Below are 22,657 nucleotides of genomic sequence, written 5' to 3'. Positions count from 1 at the left end.
GGGACTAGACAGGCTTGGGTTTCTTGGAGATTTCTTCTTCTTCCAGCTGTTGCGCGTCATTATTCTTCAAGACCATGCATGGGCCAAATGTGGTTCCTGAGTATTATGGATGGGATGGATGCGGAGGAGCGGTGGGAGGCATCAGCTAGGGAACCCCCAAGGGAACCCCTCAGACAAGAAGGCTCAGAGCCAGGAGATTGGTGGTGGTACAATGATGAGTGGTCAGAGGGATAAGAGGTGCTGGAAGCATAAGAGATAACAGGGTTTAGTGAGCAGGAAGAGGCTGTGGCAGAGATAAGTCCAGAATCAGAGGCAGAAGAGGAAACTGGAGTGGATTGGAGCCAAGAGGCAGAGATGAGTCAGGCTGGTGAAGAGTCACAGGTGTCTCCCACTCCTGCTGCAACCAGCTCTTCCCTGCCCCTTGTTTCCCAGAACCAGAGGAGGTATGAAGAGGGTGGAGTAAGGACAGGCAAGACAACAGAGTCTCAGATTGCTTGAGAAAGAACCAGGGGGAGGAGGAGACTTAGGGAACTGTAGGAAGGCAGGGACCTTCAGTCCTCACAACTGCCTCATAGGTTCAAATTCTACCAGGAAGGGTTGTTGTGTCCACTAGGCGTGGCCTCCTGAGCTACCCTGTTTCTTTGAATAAAGAGTTCACTGAACATGTGTGAGTTATTGCTGACCTGCTCCTGGCACCGAGGCCTCTTTATCTGGGCCCTGAAACCTTCCCCAGGCCACAGCCCTCACTGAGCCTGCTTTGCAGACCTAGCATCTTTGCCTGCATGGAGAAAGTTACTGCTTCTTTCTTGCCTGAATGGAGGAGAGAGAGTGAGAGAGAGAGAGAGAGAGAGAGATGGGAGTGGGTGTGTAGAAACAAGCCTACTGGACATTGGCAAAGTTGACATTACTTGCTCCGTCCCCTATGCCTCTTGGCCTCTCCCACCACTGGCATGTGACTCTGGGAAGGTTGCGGTCTTCAGGCTGAAAAAGGCTCCCCACCCTTGCTTTGAGACCAGAGGTGGGGACCTGTGGCTTCCACATGTAGTTGGACCATAGCTCCCCTCATCTTGATGGCTGGCCTTTCTAGACGGGGCTGATGGTCCAACAACATCTGGAGTGCCACAGGCTCCCCACCCCTGCCCTTGACCTTTGGTACTTGTCTGCTCATTTATTTCTCCTGTTCCTGGGGCAGGACCAGCTTGTGCTTCTGCAGCTCAGCCTCTTGAGTCCACAGCTTGCCCTGGCTTCCCACGACTCCCTTCTTATTTCCCCCTCGTCAGTGCGCTTTTCTTTGCGGCCCTTGAGGCCCAGCCCCAGCCCCTTCTACCTCTCCAGCAGCTTTTCTTTCCTTCCAGAGTGGACGCAGATCATCACCAAGTTTCTGTGGGAGCAGCTGCAGAAGATTTCGGACTTCCATCGGCAGCTGCTGGCACAGGCCTGTGCATCTCCCTCTAGCCTCATGCCCCAGGAAGTGGAGTACTCTGTGAAGCAGTGGGACTACAATGAGAAGTTAGCTATGTTCATGTTCCAGGTGAGGGGAAGGGTGTGGCTGCTCCTTTTGACTATACTTGTCCTTTTCTCTTGTCAGAGGTTCAAACGCTCTGGCTCCCATCTAGGGAAAGGTCTGCTCAGATCTAATTTTTTGTTTCCAGGATGGGATGCTGGATAGACACGAGTTCCTGACCTGGGTTCTTGAGTGTTTTGAGAAGATTCGACCAGGCGAAGATGAACTCCTGAAGCTGCTTCTTCCCCTTCTGTTGCAGGTCAGCTTACCCCCTTCCTCTGCAACAACCACGACAAGCAGGACACTACCTGCCTGCAGACTTAAGAGTCTGAAAAACATGGCATGAAAGGGAAAAGGGACAAGGAGAGAAGAGTAGAAGGAAATAGTATTGGGCCCCAGTTCTTAAAACCACAAATTTGTTATAATAACCAGCTTAAATGGAAGCAGCTGATGGGGGAGAGGCGTCAAATGCTAGCTGGTCTCTCAATTGTGCCTTGGGAATGAGTCCATCTCTTCCTCTCCCTTGATAGAATGGCTGCTGGTATGGCTGCCCATGGCATGTTTGTTGTGAAGGAAGATTTTTGCTCTGACTGATACCAGGTCAGGAAGACTGGAGCCTGGAGGATAGTTGTTTCTTCATCAGTGAAGCAGCTACGACTTGGAGCTTATGTAGGAGCTGGAGGCTCTAACCGGGCCCTGATCCGGGCATGTGGCTTCCATGCACTTTCCCCTGCTCCTGAGTAGCCAGCCAGGCCCTTTGGCAGTGACTCTGGAACTCCTGCGTGCCCAATCACTCCAGTAGTCCCTGGCAAAGATAATGAGTAGCGGGTGGGAGTCAGAGAACTGCCCAGGGCTGCAGGCAGCTGGTGTGGGGACGCCTGGTCCTGGGGCCATTGCTTCTTCAGGGTATCTGGCAGTGTCGTGACCTGGTGGAAGCTCCTTCTCCCCTTGGTCCTTCTCCTCGGCTTCAAAGTCTGGCCAGGGTTGAAGTTGCTCTTCCTGTCCAGAGCTGCTTTGCATGGAGAGGAGCAGGCCCTCCATCCTGTCAATGAACAAGTTTTCCTTCCTTCCTTTCTCCGCAACAGTATTCCGGTGAGTTCGTGCAGTCAGCCTACTTGTCCAGGCGTCTCGCCTACTTCTGCACCCGCCGCCTTGCCATACTGCTGGACAGCATTGGTGGGCATCCTGCCCACCACCTCACGGCACAGAGCACCCCTGCTCTTCCATCCACACCCACCCCTCAGCCGGCTGCGGGGAACCCCCCTCCCAGTCCATTCGGTGACCTGCTGCATTGCCCACAGCACCGCCCTGTGGTTTATGGGCTAAGCTGCATCCTCCAGGCAAGTCAGGGTAGAGGCAGATGCCTGGTCAATGGAGTGATGGGACGGTTTAAGGGGGTGGGGGTGGGAAAGCGGGCACATCTACTGTCCAGGAGGGTTTAGGCAACTGGTGGAATAGGATTGTTCATAGAAGGGACTTTTGGGAAATCCTACAGATATTTGCCCTTTTACTGGTGTGATCATTTTAGCACATTGTCAGATAACCCTTTTCAGCCGAAGGGACCCGTTCCCTTCTGGGCAACCTTCCAGAGGAGCAGGGCCAAAGCATAAGTGGGTGGAGAAATAAATGTAAACCTTACCTTTGTACAGTAGCTTAGTTTCTGCACATACTTGCACACCTCTCTCCATCCTACATTCAGGCAAGCAGGAGGCATGACCAGAGTCCAAATATGCATTCTAGCCAGGCAAGGACACTGGAGGAGGGTGTGAATCAGTGGAACGATCTTAGGAGAATTCTCATGGCCAGATATGCAGGCTTGGAAGGCAGCATTTGACCATCTTGGTCGGAGGCTCCTGACCTTAACAGGATGGCAAATAAGGAATAAGCAGTGCCAGGCTGTGTCACCCTGAGTGGGATGGAATGCAGTACTAGGCAAAGTGGGGACAACCAAGCTGGGCACATGTAAAACAAATTTATTCTCATCTGATTTGTGTGCGTGATGCTTCACCAAGGACAAGTCCTTACTCTGGGAGGCTTACAATATATAATTCCATCTGTGTTATATATGTATAAATCAGTGCCATACCACTTGAAACAGGTAATGGCTTCCTCCCACCCAAAGAATCCTGGGAAATGTAGTTTGCGAAGGGTGCTGAAAGTTGTTAGGAGCCCCTGTTCCCCACACAGAGCTACAATTCCTAGATTTCCCTGGGAAGAGGGATTGATGTATGAACCACTTTGAGAACGGGAGCTCTGTGAGGAGAGCAGGGGTCTCCTAAGAACTCTGTTAGCAAACTACAGGTCCTAGGATTCTTTGGAGGAAGCTGTGACTGTTTAAAGTGGTATAATACTGCTTTAACTGTGAGGTGCTGGATGGGGCCTATAGTTCAAGACAAGGAGATGGCAGGGGAGATGAGGAGAGAGGTCAAGGCAAGGGCAAACAGAAATATCATGCAATGATTTTAGTTAACATGTACCTGGATCTGGTTATAGCAGGTTTGTGGGGACCAGATGCTTTGTGGAGAGTTTTTAATACTGGGCAAAAGGGAGCAAAAGGGGAAATGGTCCAAAGTCTTCAGGATGTTTATAGCAAGCATGGAAAGAAGGAGGACAGGGAAGAGGAGCCTGCCGACCTTCCAGGGAACTCAGTCCCTCTTTCTACTGTATTTCTTCAGAGCATTGTCCTGTGTTGCCCCAGTGCCCTCGTCTGGCATTACTCCCTAACCGACAGCCGAATAAAGACTGGCTCCCCACTTGACCACCTGCCCATCTCCCCCTCCAACCTGCCCATGCCTGGGGTCAGCGCTGGCTTCATGCAGCAGGTGAGCAGCAGGGACCGGAATGAGCAGCAGGTGAGCACCAGGGCCTGGAGCCCCTCATCTCGGTCGGTCTCGATTCCCACGGCTTGCCCAGCTGCAGGAGAGACATACCAGGCTTTCCCTGTCACCCCTGGCTCACCCTGCTTGGTCCCCTCTCGGGTGTTTGGGGCTAAATGGTGGCAGCCCCTCTCGTGCTTCTGGGGGTTGCACCACATCCTCTCCAACACGCCTTCCTTGTCAGGTCCGAGCGAGACTCCGGGAGATCGAGCAGCAGATCAAGGAGCGGGGCCAGGCAGTGGAGGTGCGCTGGTCCTTTGACAAATGCCAAGAAGCCACTGCAGGTAGGCCATGCTGCAACACATGCCACACTTTGCCCACGTGAAGAGTGGTTTGCTCTTCATGTCCCCACGCCCTGATGTGTTTGCGCGTGTGCTCTTATCTGTTCTGCCGGTTGTTAATGAGCCTTTCCTCTCACTCTCCAGGCAGCCTGGCTGATTTTCTTCTATTTGGGGAGTTCTAGAATTGTAGAGTTAAAAGGGACCCCCCCCCCGAGGGTCATGAAACCCCCTGCAGTGCAGGGGATCTCAGCTAGAGCATGACAGGTGGCCACACCCAACTTCTGCTTGAAAACCTCCCAAGGAAGGAGAGTCTGCCACCTGTCGCAGGACGGCCTCTGTATCTCTTCTGCTTTCCTCTTCCATTCCAGGATTCACAATAAGCCGTGTGCTGCACACCTTGGAAGTGCTAGATAGCCACAGCTTCGAGAGATCAGACTTCAGCAACTCTTTGGATTCCTTGTACAACAGGATATTCGGGGGAGGACCGAGCAAAGACAGCCACGAGGTGAGGACTATTGCACAAAGCAGCTGCAGTTTCTCTCACCATAGGAAGCTGCCCTTTGCAGAGTCAAATCCTTTTTACCCCTCTAGTTCAGCATCATCCACGCTGGCTGCCAGCAGTTCTCTGAGTCCTGCCCTGAGCTTTGGTCCTTCCCTTAAAAATAAAGTAAGGTTCCAGTCCTCATGGTTCTGGATAAAGGGCTGATATGAATAAGAGCATTCCTTATGCCATTGTTCCAGCTAGCTCACTATAACATCCACATTGATTGGCAGCGCCTCTCCAGGGTTTCAGGCAGGGGACATTCCTAGCCCTACCTGGAGATGCCAGAGATTGAACCTGGGACATTCTGCATGCATAGCAGGTGCTGTGCCACTGAGCCCTGGCCCTTTGTCTGTGTGGCTGAGGCTGCGTACGCACTGTACACATAAGGCACCCCCTCAAAGAATCCTTGGAACTGTTGTTTTAAGGGTGCTGAAAATTGTAGCTCTGTAAGGGGTAAAGTACAGTTTGCATGATTCCCCCCCCCCTTTTGAGGGGTGCATATAGTTGTTGTTGGCATCTATCTTGGGAGACAGTGGAGTGTCCTGGGGGTGAAGTCAAACCACAGTGTTGGCAGCACCCAAGTGACCTCCCCAGTGCTTAAGCCAGGGCAGCATGAATGAAGGCCCTGGGTGACCAGATGACAAGACACCCCCTCTCGGCCTCACTGATGTGGTCCAAAAGAAAGCAGAGCAAAACTTTGGTACCAGCTGGGCTCTGGAGTTGCCGGAAGGAGGTGTACAGGGTGCCTCCAACTGTCTTAAGGACTCCACTCCAGATTTGTGTTGAGTTCTATAGTTCTATAGTATATGCAGCCAGAGAATGTTGGAAGCAGGTTTCATGTGGAGACTGTGGTCTGTTGCATCGATTCCAGTTCAATCCATAGCGTTCACCACCTCTTGTTTCATCTTCACAATGTCAAAGCACATAGGACAAAAGCCATGCACTGTGCAGAGAATGTGGGTAGAAGTAAGTCCGTTCCTGCCCCCTCCCTCTGTTTTTCCATAATACCAGAACTCGGAACCACCTTGTGATGCTGAATATTGGGAGATTCAGGACAGACAAAATAAAATAGTTCTCCAGACAATGTATTCTGCATCTCTGAAACTCACTGCCATAAAATGTCGTGACAGCAGCTGGCTTAGATGACTTTAAAAGAGGATCAGGCAAATTTGTAGAGGCGGAGAAGTAGGAGGGGGTCGGTCAGTGGCTGCTGTCAATAACCTCTGGGGTTTAGGAGCAGTGTGTGCCACCTGCTTCAGGAGATAGGGTTGTGCCAGGGGTTCAGAGTCAGTTTACAGGATGTTCCAGAGAGCAAAGCCAGAGTACAGTCCAGGGTCAAGAACGGAGGGAAAGTCCAGTCATTGGCCAAGGGGAGGTTGCTTCTCAGCAAGTCACCACCGTCAGTCTAGAACAGTGTTTCCCAACCGGTGTTCCGCGGCACACTAGTGTGCCGTGAGACATCGGCTGGTGTGCCGTGGGAGGAAGGCGGGCGAGTCGGGCGGTGAGAGGCGGCGGCGGCGGCGAGGATCCGCGTCGAGCCGGGGGCGGCTCCGCGGTGGTGGTGCCGAGCGGCGGGGCAGCGCGCGCAAAAGGGAGGATCGCGAGACAGCGGAGGAGGAGGAGGCCGGCATGTCCGGGCAGCAGCAGCAACAACAGCAGCAGCAACTCCCGCCGCCGCCCCCTCCTCCGCCCGCTATCGCCGCCACCACCACAACAGCCGCCGCCGCCTCAGCTGCCCTCGCTCTGCTGCCTCCTCCCACCCCGGCAAGGGGGAGGGAAAAAACTTTCGCTTTTGTGCGTCCCTCCCGGCGTGACGCTGCGCGCTGACGTCACGGGGCGGGGCTTTAATGGTGGTGTGCCGCGAGATTTTTTTCCGGCTAACAGGTGTGCCGTTGCCCAAAAACGTTTGGGAAACACTGGTCTAGAAACTGGAGTAATGAAACTGTTCTAGAAGCTTTCGCAAGGGACTGAAGGCTTTTATGCAGGAGTCTGTTAGGAGCAGCTAGTGATCATCACTCTCTGTTCTGGGGCACCATATGAAAACATTCTTGTTTTCCCCAGGCATTTGGTCCTTAATGTTCTGCTTATCTTTAGTGGCGTGGCACTGGGTTTGAACTGTTTGTGTGTATGTGTGTGTAACTTTAGGTTGTTTATCATGGTTTCTAACATAAGCCAATTGCAGTTTTGCTTTTCGGGGGGGGGGAGGAGCAGTCATAATCCTCTCACCTTGGATCACTCTAGCAGGCCTCTTCTGGCATTAATGTTTGCTTTGTTTAACACTGTGACTGAAGGAAAGCAACAGCTGGTGTTGCAGACCTGAATTTATATCCTGACCTGGCCTGATCTCTGGGCCTCTGCTAGAGCATTTTCTCTCTGAGCAATGTGGGAGGAGAGCACAGGGTCTGTGGGTAGGGATTGTTTGAAACTATGGGACCTCAGAACCCCTTCATGGTCAGTCTGCAGAAATGGAGCCTGTCACCAGCCCCTGGCACATTTAGATACCCTGCACCAGGGGTTCCAAAATTGTGGGTGGTCTACAAGCTTAATTCAGGTGGTCTGGGGCATGTCTGCGTTAAATATTCATATTGATATTTAACTATAATGCACCAAAACACAATAAAAAGAAGAAGAAGCAATAAACAGAAGCTTCTTTTGTTTCTGACATTGTGTTTCTGTGCATTACTGTTCGCAGTTTGTGGAATCTGTTACATAAGAAATGAAGTGATAAAAATGCAGTTAGAAATCACACAGCATCTAGTACAGTGCATTACAATTGCTACAACAGGCAGAAAAAACATCATTAAGTGATCCGCTAGGACCATCAGCAGTTTTCAACTGGTCAGGGGCAGAGGGGAGCTTGAGAACTGCTGCTCTACTCAACCTGTTTCCTGGCAGATCTCCCCAGATGATGACGCAGTGGTGGCCCTTCTGTGTGAGTGGGCTGTCAGCCACAAGCGATCTGGGCGCCACAGGGCAATGGTTGTGGCCAAGCTGCTGGAGAAGCGGAACTCTGAGATTGAAGCGGAGGTGAGTGTGGGAGCACTTTCAACTGCAGAGCCGGGCAGCAGTTGTTGGACTACAATGTCCATGATGCATAATTGATTAGCTGTTCTGGCTGGGGCTAACAGCAGGTCCAACAGCATCAGGACAGCCACAGATTCATCATCCTTGCTGTAGGGAGAACTTGTAGGGGTGGAAGAAAAGAAAAATTTGCAAGGAATCTAGTGATTTGGGGAAAGCAGTCTCCCACAACCTGGTGTCCTCCAGATGTTTGGGCTACAACTCTCCATCAGCCCCTGGGACTGATGGGAATTGTAGTCCTGGAAGGCACTAGGTTGAGAAAAGCTGGGGTAAGTACTCTTAAAATCCCACTCTTCCACCTAGACCTGGTTATTAAGGTTTGATGCAGAGTTTGAATTGAGGGGTAACTCTGAAGCTCACTAGATGTCCTTGGACAAAATGCTAGTAACAGCTTCTGTTATCACCTCCAGGATATTGGTGTTATTCTTGTGTGGATGACCATGGCAGTAGCTTTGTTTGCTTCAAAATTATAATGAACTCTTCTGTTAAAAAAACAAAAAAAAGCTGTTTAGAAAATCCCCAAAATAAAAATGGTAATAGAATTCTATTTAAAACAAGCAAAAACGTAACATAACATCACATAACAACACAACATAACTTGGTGGAAGAGAATGTAGTCGCAAAAAACTGGAGGCACTGTACCTCTGAATACCAGTTGTTGGAAATCACAAGTGGGGAGAGTGTAGGGTGCAGTGCAAAAAGCAGCCACTTGCCCACCTATCTAACCTCTGAAGGCCGGGCAATGTAGAACAGGCTGTCAGCTGACATCCTTAGAGAGCTGAGAGGCCCATACAGGAGACAGATGTTGTTAAGATACCCTGGTTGCTATGCTGTGAAGCCCTCGGTTACTGGGGCAGGCTTTTGCTTCACCCAAAGCGCAGCAAACTGCAGAAGTGGGATGGTCTTTGTTTTGACGGTTGAGGGGCTGGGGACTAACCACATCCCTTTCTGCCCAGAGGTGCGGAGACTCAGAAGTGGTGGACGAGAAAGGCTCCATCTCCTCAGGTTCCCTCTCGCCAGTCGTTACACCCGTCTTTCAGGACGTCCTCATGCAGTTCCTGGACACCCAGGCTCCCGTGCTAAGTATGGGCTCTCACCTTCAACTCCTGGAAGGCCCCGAGGCGGCAGTTGGGAAAGCATTGCCCTCCTTTGGGGAAATGCGGCTACACTGCAGCTTCCTCACCTGCTCTTCTCCCTTTCCCCGGCAGCCGACCCCAGCAACGAGAACGAGAGGGTGGAGTTCTTCAACCTGGTCCTGCTGTTCTGTGAGCTGATCAGGCATGACGTCTTCTCCCACAACATGTACATGTGCACGCTGATCTCCCGCGGGGACCTGGCCATCGAGCATGGGCCTCGCCCTCCCTCGCCCTTTGACGACACAGCTGACGAGCACGACAGGAAGGAGGTGGAAGGGAGCAGCAGCATGAAGCTGGAGGTGTGGGCCAGGGAAGAGAAGGAGATAGTGCAGGAGAAAAGGGGACTTTGGGGCTTGCTTGTGGGGCTTTTAGGATCTGAACGGCTGCGCCTTGTTTCCTGTCTCTCCCAGGACACGGGTCTGTCAGAGTGCCAGATGGACATTGACCACAACTCCAGCGTGATTTTTGATGATATGGAGAAGACAGATTTCTCGGTATGACCTGCCAGGGTGGCCCTGGCCAGGCCCCTTTCTAAGTCCTATACTTCTGACTTCATAAAATAATGGGGGGTTTTGGTGTGTGCCCCCCACCCCAGTGCTTGGGGGGGGGAGTAGTGCATGCCTTTGGTTTCCTCTGCCTGGTATGCTGCAGAGAGGCCACAGCCCATAAGCATTCTGCTCCCTGAATGCCCGTTTTATTTCAGTATTCAAAGAGGCAGCCAGGGATGAGGGCAGAGCTTGGCACAGCCAAAGTCACCTTTTCGTGGCAGCCAAAGTGGGGTTGCGTGCAGGGAGTCAGGTGGCCCTGACAGCGTAAACGTGGGTTTAGTGGGAGAGACAGAAGCAAGTCGTTGGAATCCTTGGTAGCCAGCTGATTACCCCAGGCTCCCGCCTCCCCCTGCACTGCCTGGTGCTCAATGAAAGGCATGCAGTGAGTGACAGGCCTGTTTGGTGTGTTGGCCACGTGACTTTAGCAACCTTGCTTTGGTGTCCTTCCAAGACCGCTTTTTTTGAAGGTAGCCTTTTCCCTCCCCCTTCCCAACTAGTTCAGTGACCTCACCTTGCCTTCTGCGTGTGCATCTCTCTTCTCCCCCCACCAGATGTTTTCCCCTCCCATGCACTGCGAGTCTAAAGCCAGCCCTTCTCCGGAGAAACTGGATCTTGAGAAGGACATCAAGCCTCTCCTGAAGGACAGAGTTGCAGATGGAATGCTGGCGTCCCTCTATGACCAGCCTCGGCATATCCAGTACTCCATGCACTTCCCTATTCCACAGGTAGGAGAGGAAGCAGCTCAAGGCTTGCTCTGGATGGAGAGAACAGGAGTAGAAATCAGATGCATAAGACCTAATCTCCTCTAAATAAAATGATTGTATTATGCTATCAGTTGTGAGAAACCCACAGCACACGCTGCAGTGAATAACAACACATTACAGATAAATGCATACCATGTTTACTAAACAGTGGAATACAAGTGAAGGTCATTTTCCACTACACACACTCCCAAGGAACTAGAAGTTAGCTATTTCTGCTGAACTCCAATTAAGTTGTAGCTAGGCTGGAAAACTTGCCTCTTGTTTGGTATCCATATGAAATTTTCCTACAAAGCACATTCATTTTTGCATACCATCATGTCAATTTGCAATCAAAACCTTTCATAAATCAAAAGAAACTTGCCTCTTGAGTTCCAAACAAATATTCAACACAACCAGGCCAATTAATTAAATTAATTAATTAAATTTGTTAGTTGCTTTATCTTGCCCAGGACAACCCAGAGCAACTTCCAACCAACCAACCAGACAGACAATTAAAGCTCACTAGATACATTGAAACCATAGGGTAAAAAAAAAACACAACCTACATTAAAAACATTCCACCCACTTCTACAAGGCTGCTGATAGTTCTAGGCTGAAGACCTGGTTACAGAGGAAAGTTTTTGTCTGGCACCTAAAAAAAAATAAGACTAACCCTCCCTTTTAGAAAATAACCCTGGTTTCAGAAAATTTATTTGTCAAATTGCTTTTAAACGGCTTACGTTGCAAACTGAGTCTGCCTGTGTTATAGTTCCACTATTTTACTTTTTATTTTTGATGATAAGTTATGCTGCAGTAGGCAGGTGGTGAACTGCCTACTGCTGCTCAGCTAGCTGAAACTTCAGCTAGTGCAGAATTCAGCAGCCAGGTTGCTCACCATAGCAAGACGGTTTGAGCATCTTACACCGATCCTGGTCCGACTGCACTGGCTACCAATTAGTTTCTGGGCCCAATTCAAAGTGCTGGTTTTGACCTATAAAGCCTTAAATGGCTCAGGACTGCAATACCTCAAGGGCCGCCTTTTTACATATGAACCTATGAGATCATCTTCTGAGGCCCTCATTCATGTGCCTCCTCCTTGAGAGATCTGGAGGGTGGCAACATGAAAACGGGGCCTTCTCTGCATTTACTCCCCGTCTGGAATGCTCTCCCCAGGGAAGTTCGCCTGACGCCTTCATTATACATCTTTAGGTGCCAGGCAAAAACGTTCTTTTTTAACCAGGCCGTTGGTTGATTTGATTGACCTCCTATGCCCTTTCAAAATGTGTTTTTTTGGGGGGGGTGTTATTGGGTGGTTGTTTTTATTCCGATTATATATTTTGTGGTTTTATATTTTGATTTTGTTCTGTGAACCGCCCAATGACCTCTGGGTATAGGGCGCTATATAAGTTCAATAAATAAATAAAACAAATTAAACATAACTCTCTATTTGTCTTCCCCTTGTCTGAATAAAGAGAGCCGGTAATGTTTAATACACTTAACGATAACATCAGCTTACATTCTATAAACAAGATCTTTGACCGATATAGTGACTAATGCAACATGCAGATAGTATGGATTCAAATTTCTCCTGTGTCACTTTGAAAAATGTAATCTCCATTAGAATTTGTAGGTCTTTTCTTTTAAAAAATATTATTTATAATTTTCAAATTTATACATTTCATTAATTTTACAATCATTTTAACATTTCAAGGTTTGACTTCCTTCCCCCTCTTTCTGCAGTTCCTTAAATTTATTTTTTAATATCTTCTGCATATCCAAACTCATTTAATTTGCTCATTTAATTATCTACTCTAAATGTATACTCTTAGGAAACTGCAGGTTATTACAATAATCCTGCCAATTTTTAAATCTTTTTACAGTTTAACTGTATATATTCAATAAACCATTTCCATTCATTTATTAAAAGTTTGTTATCTTGATTTATTATTCTTCCGGTAAGTTTTGCCATTTCTGCATATTCCATAAGTTTCTGTATCCATTCTTCCTTTCCTGGGACTTCTTTCCATTTTGGGGCGAGTGACATTCTTGCTGCTGTAGTCGCATACATGAATAAATTTCTGTACAGTCTGGGTAGTTCTGTTCCTATAATTCTCAAAAGAAAAGCTTCTGTGTGTTTTTTTACAAATGATATTTTAAACATCCTTCTCAATTCAATTTCCCAGTAGGCTTTAACCTTACTACAAGACCACCACATACGATAAAAAAAACCTTCTTTCGCTTTGCATTTCCAAAACTTCATTGATTTAGATTTATACATTTTTGCCAGTTTACTCGGTGTTAGGTACCAACGATATATCATTTTCATATAATTTTCTTTTAAACCATAACACACTGTAAATTTTATACGGTGGTACCTCGGGTTACATACGCTTCAGGTTACAGACGCTTCAGGTTACAGACTCCGCTAACCTAGAAATAGTACCTCGGGTTAAGAACTTTGCTTCAGGATGAGAACAGAAATTGTGTGGCAGTGGGAGGCCCCATTAGCTAAAGTGGTACCTCGAGTTAAGAACAGTTTCAGGTTAAGAACGGACCTCCAGAATGAATTGCGTTCTTAACCCAAAGTACCACTGTATTCATATTCAACAATCGTTCTCATGCTTCCATGTCTATATTATAACCAATATCTATTGCCCAATGTATCATTGCGGATTTTACTTGCACATTCTTTGTCTCCCATTCCAATAATATTTTATACATTTTAGACACCTTATACATTATATTCCAACAGGCCTCACTCCAGTTTTGATATTTGTTCCCCAAACCCTCGTATCTTATCTTTCTTAAATACTTCATTCAAATGATGATATTGTAACCATGTTGTTAATTTCCCTGCTAATTCCTTAAATTCTTTTAATTTATATTCTCCTCCCTCTTGTTTTAATAGTTTTCTATAAGTTGCCCACCCTTCTATCATATTCTTTTTCTTTACCACTATAGCTTCCAGTGATGAGAGCCATTTTTTTAATTTTTAATTTAATTTTCAAAATTAATTTATTACTTCTAATAAATTATTGTATTTATCCCATACTCTATACAAGTTTTTCCTAATTATATGATTTGTACATTCTTTATGAACTTTCACCTTTTGTACCATAAATAAGTGTGCCAGCCAAAAATATTATCATGATCTACTAAGTCTAAAATATGTGAATTTTCTAACATCCATTCCTTCAACCAACAAAGACAGGATGCCTCATAATAAAATTTCATATCCAGCAGGGAAAAACCTCTTTCTTTTGCATCTATCATTATTTTATATTTTATTCTCGGTTTTTCTCCTTGCCAAATATATCTGTCCTGTCAATCACCAGAATCAATTGAAACAGAAATAACATTCTGGACAACACATTTATCTTTATGGTCTACAGTCTACCTAATAATGAAAGATTCATTCTGTTCCAAATTTGCAAATTTCTTTTAATATCTTACCAGGTTTTTAAATAATTGTCTCTATATAAATTTATATTATTTGCTGTTACCCATACACCTAAATATTTAACCTTTCTTTCAATCTTTAAACTGGATACATCTTGTAATTTGTTCTTACTCTTATTCTTTATATTTTTAAGCAAGAGTTTGGTTTTACCTTTATTAATCTGCTATTTCGTCATTTTTTTAAAATCGCTTATAATACTTTGGGGATTGACTCTATTGGTTCTTCTACAGATATCACCACATCATCTGCACATGCTTTTAATTTATATTGCCTCTGTTCCACTCTTATGTCTTTAATCTTGATTACATCTTATTCTTTGCGCCAAAACTTCTAAAACTATTATAAACAACAAAGGTGACAACAGACAGCCTTGTCTTGTTCCTTTAGTTACTTTACACTTCTCAGTCAGAACGCTATATACCATCAGCTTAGCTGACTGGTCAGTATATATTACCTTAACTCCTTTTATATAAGTGTCTCCACAACCCATATATTCTAAAACTTTAAACATAAAATCGCAGGACACATTATCAAATGCTTTGTTTAGGAATCAAAATTATATAAGAATTCTTCCATGATTTTGGCAGCTCGCCCATATTTAAAATCATATTCATAATGTCCTTTAATGGTTGTTTTAGATAATCCTGCCAAGAATTTGTAGGTCTTGTTGTGTTTTGATGTCATGTGCACCATTGTATTTACAGTGAAGGAAATCTTGTTTGGCACTTTTCCCCTTAAGGCTCTCTAAGGAGATTCTTTGTTGTGTGTGTTTTTCATATGTAAACAAGAACAATAGGTTGTGTATAATTTGGGTCTTGTGTTTCTGTTGGCAGAAGACACCTGTTGTGCATAAATTTATATTGCTAGATGGGAACAGGCCACTTAGTATGGTGTTTGAGGTGGCTTCTGCCTGCAGCAGTCCCTCTCCAACTTTTAGCACTGCAGAAATCCATCTGGGGTATGACAAGCTGCATATTCCACCTGACACCACTTAATTCCCTCCTCACGACTGCCTTCCGTGTAGTTGAGATGCTGTCACTTTCCCCTCATTACATCCTCAAGAACACGAGGGAGATATCATTTGCGGAAGTTGCTTCTGTGTGCTTGTCAAACTTCTCTGCAAACTTCTCTGCCCATGACCTGCATCATTTGGGTTTTGCTACCTTTCTGGGTTAGAACAGGGTGGTCCAACATGCAGCCTTCAAGGCCTCTTTTGTCAGCCCTCAACATTTAACATGCCTGCCCCCCGTGCTTTCGCTGCCTTCCCAAAGCTGAGTAAGCATGGCACTCTGGGAGGGAGGTTTGAGGGCTCTGACAGTGTGCTAGTTAGTGCTTTCCCACCTTTCGGAAGAAGGTGGGAGGACTCTAGGAAATGTGAAAGCCCTGAGTTAGAACATGAATTTGTACATGCTTCCTCTCCCCGCCCCCCACCTGATTTATAAAAACATTAATGTGGCTGTCCCCCCTTTTTAAAAAGGTAGTATGGTAACTAGCAGGGCTTGGCTACTGACACAAAACAAAACGACCTATCAGCCATCTTATTATGATTAATATTTATTAGCTGCTTTTTTCAGAAACATGAACTCAGAGTGACTTGGAAACAACTTGCAAAGTAGAAACTTGGAGGCAGCTTCTTAGACTGTGATCTGGAGCGGGGTGGGGGCTGTGGCCCTCCTGATGTTGCTGGACTCCAACTCCCAGCAGCCCCAGCAGCCAGCATGGCCACTGGCAAGGGATGATCGAAGTCCAGCATCATCCGCTGGGCCACAACTTTCCCACCCTTGATCTAGTGCATGGTGCAGTGTGGCAAAGATGGCCAATGCGCCATATAAACTTTTCTCTGCCAGCTACTTTATGCATGTAGATTTAGGAGAGAGGGCACAGCTCAGTGGCAGAGTGTGCGCTTTGCATGCAGAACTTCCCAGGTCTGACTGCTGGCATTTTCAGCCAAAGGCTTTAGATAGGAGGTGATGGGAAAGATCTCATTTTCTGAGACTCTTGCAAACTGCTGAGGGACAAAGTAGGCCCATCATGGGCTGGGTGGACAAAAGTTCTGATTTTCAACATGGCACCTTCCTATGAGCAACTCTTGTATTTTTATCAAAAGCATTTCCCACTGCCTGCTACGTTATGGAATGCTTTATGTTCTCTGCCTTGGTTCACCAACCCTGCACTAAAGAGTACTGTTTTTGATGCAGCAGGCCAGACCTTTCTCTGGGCAACCCGCCTGTTGAAGTCCATTGTGCAGCACTTCCCAAGTGCCTGGAAGCCAGTTGGTGGTCAGGCGCTTGGGAACTGCCTTGCAAGGGGCTTTGCTGTTGCTGCAGCACCAAGCTGTTTGCATTGAAATGACCATTAGAGCTGAGGTTTTCTTCCCTCTATTTTGGCAGCAGTTTCAATGCTGGTGGAGGTGCACCTTGCTCCTGCCTAGTTGTCCCTTTGCAGCCACTCCAGTACCTGCCCACTGCACCTGACATCAGGTGTGGGGTAGGTGAGCATGGTTTAAGGGAAATGTCTTTGAGGTCCCCCACACCCTGCTTCATTGGGTTTGTGAGGTAGGCAAGGGCCTCTTTAACACTGGTAGCGGGAAAACCTCCCCGCCTGGCATCAGCAGCTGACACCCACCCCTTCCAACCTCTTGCTTCTCAGGAGGAGTCAAGCAGCCACGAATGCAACCAGCGGCTGGTGGTCCTTTTTGGTGTTGGGAAGCAGCGTGATGAGGCACGGCATGCCATCAAGAAGATAACCAAAGATATCCTGAAGGTGTTAAACAGGAAGAGCACAGCAGAGACAGGTCTGTGGGGCACCTGTGTGTCCAAAGAGCAGGGTTTCCCAAACTTGGGTCTCCAGCCATTGTTGGACTACAACTCCCATCATCCCTACCTAGCAAGACCAGTGGACAGGTCCAAAAACAGTTGGAGTCCCAAAGTTGGGAAACCCTGTGTTATGGGATCGTGCACTTTACATGGGGCTTCTTTTGAACACTGGAAAGGACAATGTGTTCAAAATATGGCAGTGCATGTGGGTGAGATCACATTTGGTCAGTATTGAAATAATTGTGTTGGCTTCCTGGCCTACTTCAGAGTGCTGCTTTTGACCCAAGTGGCCTGTGACCAGGTTACCTGAATGGTCATCTCCAATATCACTATCATCTTATTGTTACCATTATTACATTTCTTACCTGCGTCATGTTTCTTCACCGTAAGGTCCCAGGGCCACATTACAGCAGTGTAAAAACATGATATTAAAGTCAGTTAAAGCAATTTACAGTCAAAAGAATAGGGCGGCTCCTAGAAACACACACCTCAGGCGTTGAAAGCCAGAATAAAGAGGTGCGTGTTCAGCATGGGACAGAAGCTGTCCTGTGAAGATGCTACATGTGCCTCTGTGGGGAGTGAATTCCATAGCTTAAGTGCTGCCACAGATAGTGAACACTCTCCTGGGCTGCTTTCATGCCCTAAACTTCTGAGGGTGGTGGAGCTACCAAGAGGATCTTAACATAAGAGAGGGTCTCCAGGGAAGGAAGCAGCCTTTCCAATATCTGGGGCCTAATTACTTAGGTAATGAACTGATGATCTGCCAGCCTGCTAAGGTCATCCTCTGAAGGCCGCCTGCAAAGGTTAGGTGAGCCACACCTGGAGAGGAGGCTTTTTATTTTGAGGCACCTAGCCTATGGAATGCTATCTTCCAGGATATTCAGGGGCCCTCTCTGAGATACCTTTCAGGCCCCAGGTTAAAAACCACTCTGTTTGCTGAGGTTTTTTGGGGGACAATAATATACAGTGCTTCTAATTCCCAACTACCATACTGAAAACTGCTGCTTTTTGTACTTACCGAGTAATTGCAAAACTCATTGCCATTTTCACATTGATTTTCTACTGACATTGTATCGTTTATGGTTTTCCTGAAGCTGCTCTTTGTGTTTATGCAAATGAAAAATGTGGAGCTTACATTTCTAAGCAAAAACTAAGCAGCAGCCGTCTGGTTTTGCTTTGTTTTGTTTTTCCTCCTTCCTTCTGTATAGGGGGAGAGGAGGGGCAGAAAAGGAAACGGAACAAGCCAGAGGCCTTCCCGACAGCCGAGGACATCTTTGCTAAGTTCCAACACCTTTCTCATTTTGACCAGCACCTTGTCACCTCTCAGGTGTGTGCCTTGTGCGTGAGGAGGGATCTCCTTTGGTCATGTGCCTTTCAGCTGACTACTGAAAGGCACATGTGTCTCAGGGGCAGAGCATGTGCTATGTACATAGAAGGTCCCAGGTTCAATCCCTGGCATCTCCGGTCTATAGTTTCACGCAGCAGATGTTGAGAAAAAGAAAGAAAGCTGCTGACAGTCAGTGAAAACAGTATTGAGCTACATCAGGCAATGCAGATCCTTCTTCAGGCCATGGGCCATATTCCATTGTGTGCAAGTTTTTTTGGGGGGGGCAGGGGATGCCAATGGTGGGTGTGGCCAAAGTAGGCATGGCCAGACACACCTACACACCCCGCTCTCCATCCTTCATCCAGGCAAGCAAGAGATCCCATCACAGTGCAAGGACACATTCCACCCAGGTAAAGTCCCTAGAGGAGGGGACAGAACAGGGCCAGTGAGGGGTATGGCCTGTGGAGGGGGCATGGCCCGGGACAGACAGAGAGGACTGGAGGGCTGCACCTGGACCCCCCCAGGGCTGACACCCACCCACCCCAGGCGATGTGGACCAACAGGCTGCCTTGATGCAAGGCAGCGGCTTCGTAATCGGTGGCTGTTGACCCCCTGCTCCCCAACTCCAGGTATCGCGCAACGTCTTAGAGCAGATCACCAGCTTTGCCTTAGGGATGTCCTACCACCTGCCCCTGGTGCAGCACGTCCAGTTCATCTTCGACCTGATGGAGTACTCGCTCAACATCAGTGGGCTCATCGACTTCGCCATCCAGGTGGGCATCTCGAAGCTGGGGGTTGATGATAGAAGCCGCTTCGGTCCCCTCTTCATTTCTCTCCCTCCCATCTTCCTTATAGCAGCCTTTCCAGCCTGATACCCTTTAGATGTTTTGGACTACAACTCCACCTGCACCCATCAGCACAGCTGGCTTGGGCTGTTGTGAATGGTGGTCCAAGGCACCTGGATGGCACTTGGTTGGGTCCTGCTGCTGTACGCGTTGACCCCACCCCTTCCAGAAACCTTGTGCTTGGTTAAGTCAGGGATGGAGAAAGCAATCGTCTTTCAAACATGGTTGGACTCACAGTTCCCATCTTCTCCAGTGGTCAGGTGATGGAGCAGAGCTCTTCTTATGTTACCAAATACAATAGCAGTGAAAGGATAGCAGTGAGAATGAACAGACAGAACAAAATTGTACACACCAAATGGAAGTGCATGTAACAGTGGTACCTCTGGATGCGAACGGGATCCGTTCCAGAGCCCTGTTCGCATCCTGAGTAGAACGTAACACGCGTGTGCTCGGGTTGCGTTTCGCCGCTTCCGCGCATGCATGTGATGTCATTTTGAGCGCATGCATATGCGTCGAAACCGTTACTTCCGGGTCACCGCAGAGCGTAACTTGAAAACGCTCAACCTGAAGCATATTAAACCTGATATATGACTGTACACAAACCGTTTGCACCTTACTGTTGTTAGTCCAGAGGGGGAGAGGCGTCCAAGTGAGCTGTCTCCACCCACCAACCAGGATCAGAGCATCTTCTCTGTTCTTTCATCTCATGTTCTGCCTTTTGTATTTCATAAAAGAGAAGTCTGCTTCTTGCCTTTCTCCAGTCTGCTTCTCCCTCCTCTGTTCCATCGGAACACCAGAAGAGCCCTGCTGGGTCAGGCCAAGGGCCCAGACCCATGTTATTGTACAGTGGTGAACCAGGTTCGCTTGAGAATGCCGCAAGCAGGACAGGAGTGCAATAGTGCTCTTTTCACTTGTGCTCCCCAGCAACTTATTCTGGAGCATGCTGTCTCTGATACTGGAGATACTTTAGTACATTGTTTCTCAAACCTGAGTCTCCACCTGTTTTGGATTTTAGTTCACATCATCCCTGACCACTGGCTCTGCTAGCTAGTTGTAGTCCAGCAAACCTTGAAGCTGAGCTGCCTCGAGAGAAATCTTGCGGCTTCATTTACCAAAACAAATAGCAAAACTTGGATACATTTTCACTTTAAAAGGCCCATCACTTGCCACTGTGATGCCTGGCCTGCAAACTCTGGTTTGATTGTGTTCTCCAGACCCAAGATTCCAAGCTGTTGTTTGCAGCTGGTTGGTGATCCTTGTTTGGAGGCTATGTGCAAGTCACAGCTTCCTGGATCAGGTGTTACAACAAATTGTGGCTTTGCCCCAAAGGGAAAAGTAATTCATTTAAGCATGTGGGAGAGAGGAGGGCCCCGCGGGGAATTGGCCACTGGCTACTTAGAGAGTTCATGGGTGAGGGGGCCATAGACCTACATCTCCAAGCCCCTCACTATTATTTTGGAAAACTTCAACTCCTGACCTCTTTCTGTCAACAGAAACAGCTTTTGTAAGGGGCTGGGGACGGAGGTCTGTAAGCTAGTCTGCTGTGTCACTCACACATGCCTCCTTTAATCCTTACATTTTCTTGTGTTGAATCCAGCTGCTGAATGAGCTGAGTGTGGTGGAGGCAGAGCTGCTGCTGAAGTCCTCTAACCTGGTGGGCAGCTACACCACCAGCCTGTGCCTGTGCATCGTGGCCGTGTTGCGGCACTATCATTCCTGCCTTATCCTGAATCAGGACCAGATGGCACAAGTATTCGAAGGGTAGGAATCCAGTGCTTCTCAGCTGCTGCTCTAAGGGTGTCAGGGGCCTTGCCTTGCGTAAGAGCTTCTTGTTGGTGCAGCTCCCCATCCTTAATGCCCGGAAATGCCCTGTGGAAATGCCCTGCTTGCCCCCTGCATGTTGAGTTTCCCCTCACCGCCCTGCCTTCAATCACAGTTTCTCTCACTTTATTTGTAAACTTGTTGCTACATTTATATCGCACCATTTTTTCCAAGGAGCTTGAGGAGGCATAAATGTTTCTCTGCCTCCCTCCCACTTTTAATCCTCACAACAATCGTGTCAGGGACTGGCAGGATGCTGATGAGTGTGCCTGAGGGGAAAGGGGGCTGGAGTCATGAGAAGGGGGCAGTGGTTTGTGGGGACCTGTACTAGTCAGTAGGCAAGAGTCAGAGGCAGGGAAAGCTTCGGAGATGGGAGGCAGGGCACAGGATTGGTCAGAAAAAGAGGAGGAAGAGGCAGGTTGGGCAAGTGAAGGGCAGCTTCCCTGCCCTTTCTTGCACCCTTGTCTCCCAGAACCAGGAGGGGATTGAAGAGGGAAGAGCAGCAGCAGCTTCCACACAGGCGTAGTCTCCGGCTGTGTGCACACAGGCCTTCAGGGGGAGATACATAAACTGGTGGAGGGTGTGTGGCCCTCTGTTGCTGCAAGTGCTCCATAGAGCACAGACCTGGGAATAGTTGCCTATACACCAGACTGGGGATGGGGAGGGGGTGCGCTGATGACAGAAGGCTAGGCTGAGAGACTGTGGCTTGCCCCAAGGTGACCAAGTGGAGGATTGGAACCCTCCCTGACTTAATCCAACCCTCTCACCACTCCTTCACCCTGCTTTCTTCTGCCCCTTCAGGTTGTGTGGGGTGGTGAAGCACGGCATGAACCGCTCCGACGGATCTTCTGCAGAACGCTGCATCCTAGCATACCTCTATGACCTCTACACTTCCTGCAGCCACCTGAAGAGTAAATTTGGAGAGCTGTTCAGGTGAGTGCCATCTGGCTGTCTAGGGAGGTGGCGCAGGGAAGTGCGTTTTGTTTCTCCTACCTAAAAGGACCTCATCCACCTTCCTTCCTTCTCCCCACCAGCGACTTCTGCTCCAAGGTGAAGAACACCATCTACTGCAACGTGGAGCCATCCGACTCGAACATGCTGTGGGAGCCCTTGTTCATGATCGACACCATCGAGAATCCGTCGGCCCACAACTTCACCTACACCAACCTGGGCAAGAGCCTCACCGACAACCCGGCCAACCGCTACAGCTTTGTGTGCAACGCCCTCATGCACGTTTGTGTGGGGCACCACGACCCTGATCGGTGAGAGCTGGACTAGGCTGGTTGGGCCTCTGGGCTAGGCTATCTCTCCTCTTAGTGACACTTTTTAGCCATGTAAGGGCTCTGGATGGGCTAGACTAGAGCAGAGCTGTCCGGCCCACCAGCCCGTCTCCTACAGGGGACAACAGGCACTTAAGAAGAAAAGTATGAAGCCAATAGGCCTTGCCTACATTTTTGCCTCCCTCCTAGAAGCATATAGCATTTTTTTAAAAAAATTTAAAAATTGTGATGCTTTTCATACTGCTTGATTGTAAGTGGAAAAGCCTCGAAGCGATTTACAAAAAGAAGAAACCAATAAATTCACCATAAAAAACCAGTTGACAACAATTATTTAATACCTTCAGAAATCATTAAAAGTCACTATAAGCTAAAACTAGGATCCAAACACCGAGATC

The 22,657-nt window shown here is 48.0% G+C and overlaps 1 protein-coding gene across 9 annotated transcripts in view; it reads left to right on the top strand.

Moving 5' to 3' along the window:
• Positions 1 to 22,657, top strand: part of MED12 (mediator complex subunit 12) — a 52,429-nt gene that overhangs the window by 4,571 nt on the left and 25,201 nt on the right. For 5 of the 9 annotated variants that reach the window (XR_014004453.1, XM_081180370.1, XM_081180375.1 and 2 more), the window contains 17 exons: positions 1,356 to 1,531; positions 1,653 to 1,763; positions 2,590 to 2,844; positions 4,180 to 4,356; positions 4,565 to 4,664; positions 5,030 to 5,166; positions 8,101 to 8,232; positions 9,243 to 9,369; positions 9,495 to 9,721; positions 9,833 to 9,916; positions 10,522 to 10,695; positions 16,823 to 16,967; positions 18,198 to 18,316; positions 18,946 to 19,089; positions 20,759 to 20,922; positions 21,784 to 21,915; positions 22,017 to 22,244. Coding sequence is in view for 8 of the 9 variants with exons in the window: in XM_081180370.1 (XP_081036496.1) it covers positions 1,356 to 1,531; positions 1,653 to 1,763; positions 2,590 to 2,844; positions 4,180 to 4,356; positions 4,565 to 4,664; positions 5,030 to 5,166; positions 8,101 to 8,232; positions 9,243 to 9,369; positions 9,495 to 9,721; positions 9,833 to 9,916; positions 10,522 to 10,695; positions 16,823 to 16,967; positions 18,198 to 18,316; positions 18,946 to 19,089; positions 20,759 to 20,922; positions 21,784 to 21,915; positions 22,017 to 22,244 (2,632 nt within the window). In the remaining variant the exon portion in view is untranslated. The remainder of the gene's footprint in view (positions 1 to 1,355; positions 1,532 to 1,652; positions 1,764 to 2,589; positions 2,845 to 4,179; positions 4,357 to 4,564; positions 4,665 to 5,029; positions 5,167 to 8,100; positions 8,233 to 9,242; positions 9,370 to 9,494; positions 9,722 to 9,832; positions 9,917 to 10,521; positions 10,696 to 16,822; positions 16,968 to 18,197; positions 18,317 to 18,945; positions 19,090 to 20,758; positions 20,923 to 21,783; positions 21,916 to 22,016; positions 22,245 to 22,657) is intronic. The other 4 variants (XM_081180373.1, XM_081180372.1, XM_081180376.1 and 1 more) reach the window with 2 other exon arrangements.

The sequence above is a fragment of the Podarcis bocagei genome, assembly GCF_964188305.1.
Source record: "Podarcis bocagei genome assembly, chromosome: Z".
Lineage (NCBI taxonomy): Eukaryota > Metazoa > Chordata > Lepidosauria > Squamata > Lacertidae > Podarcis > Podarcis bocagei.
Note: the sequence above shows the minus strand (reverse complement) of the source record. Positions and strands in the feature narration are given on the sequence as shown.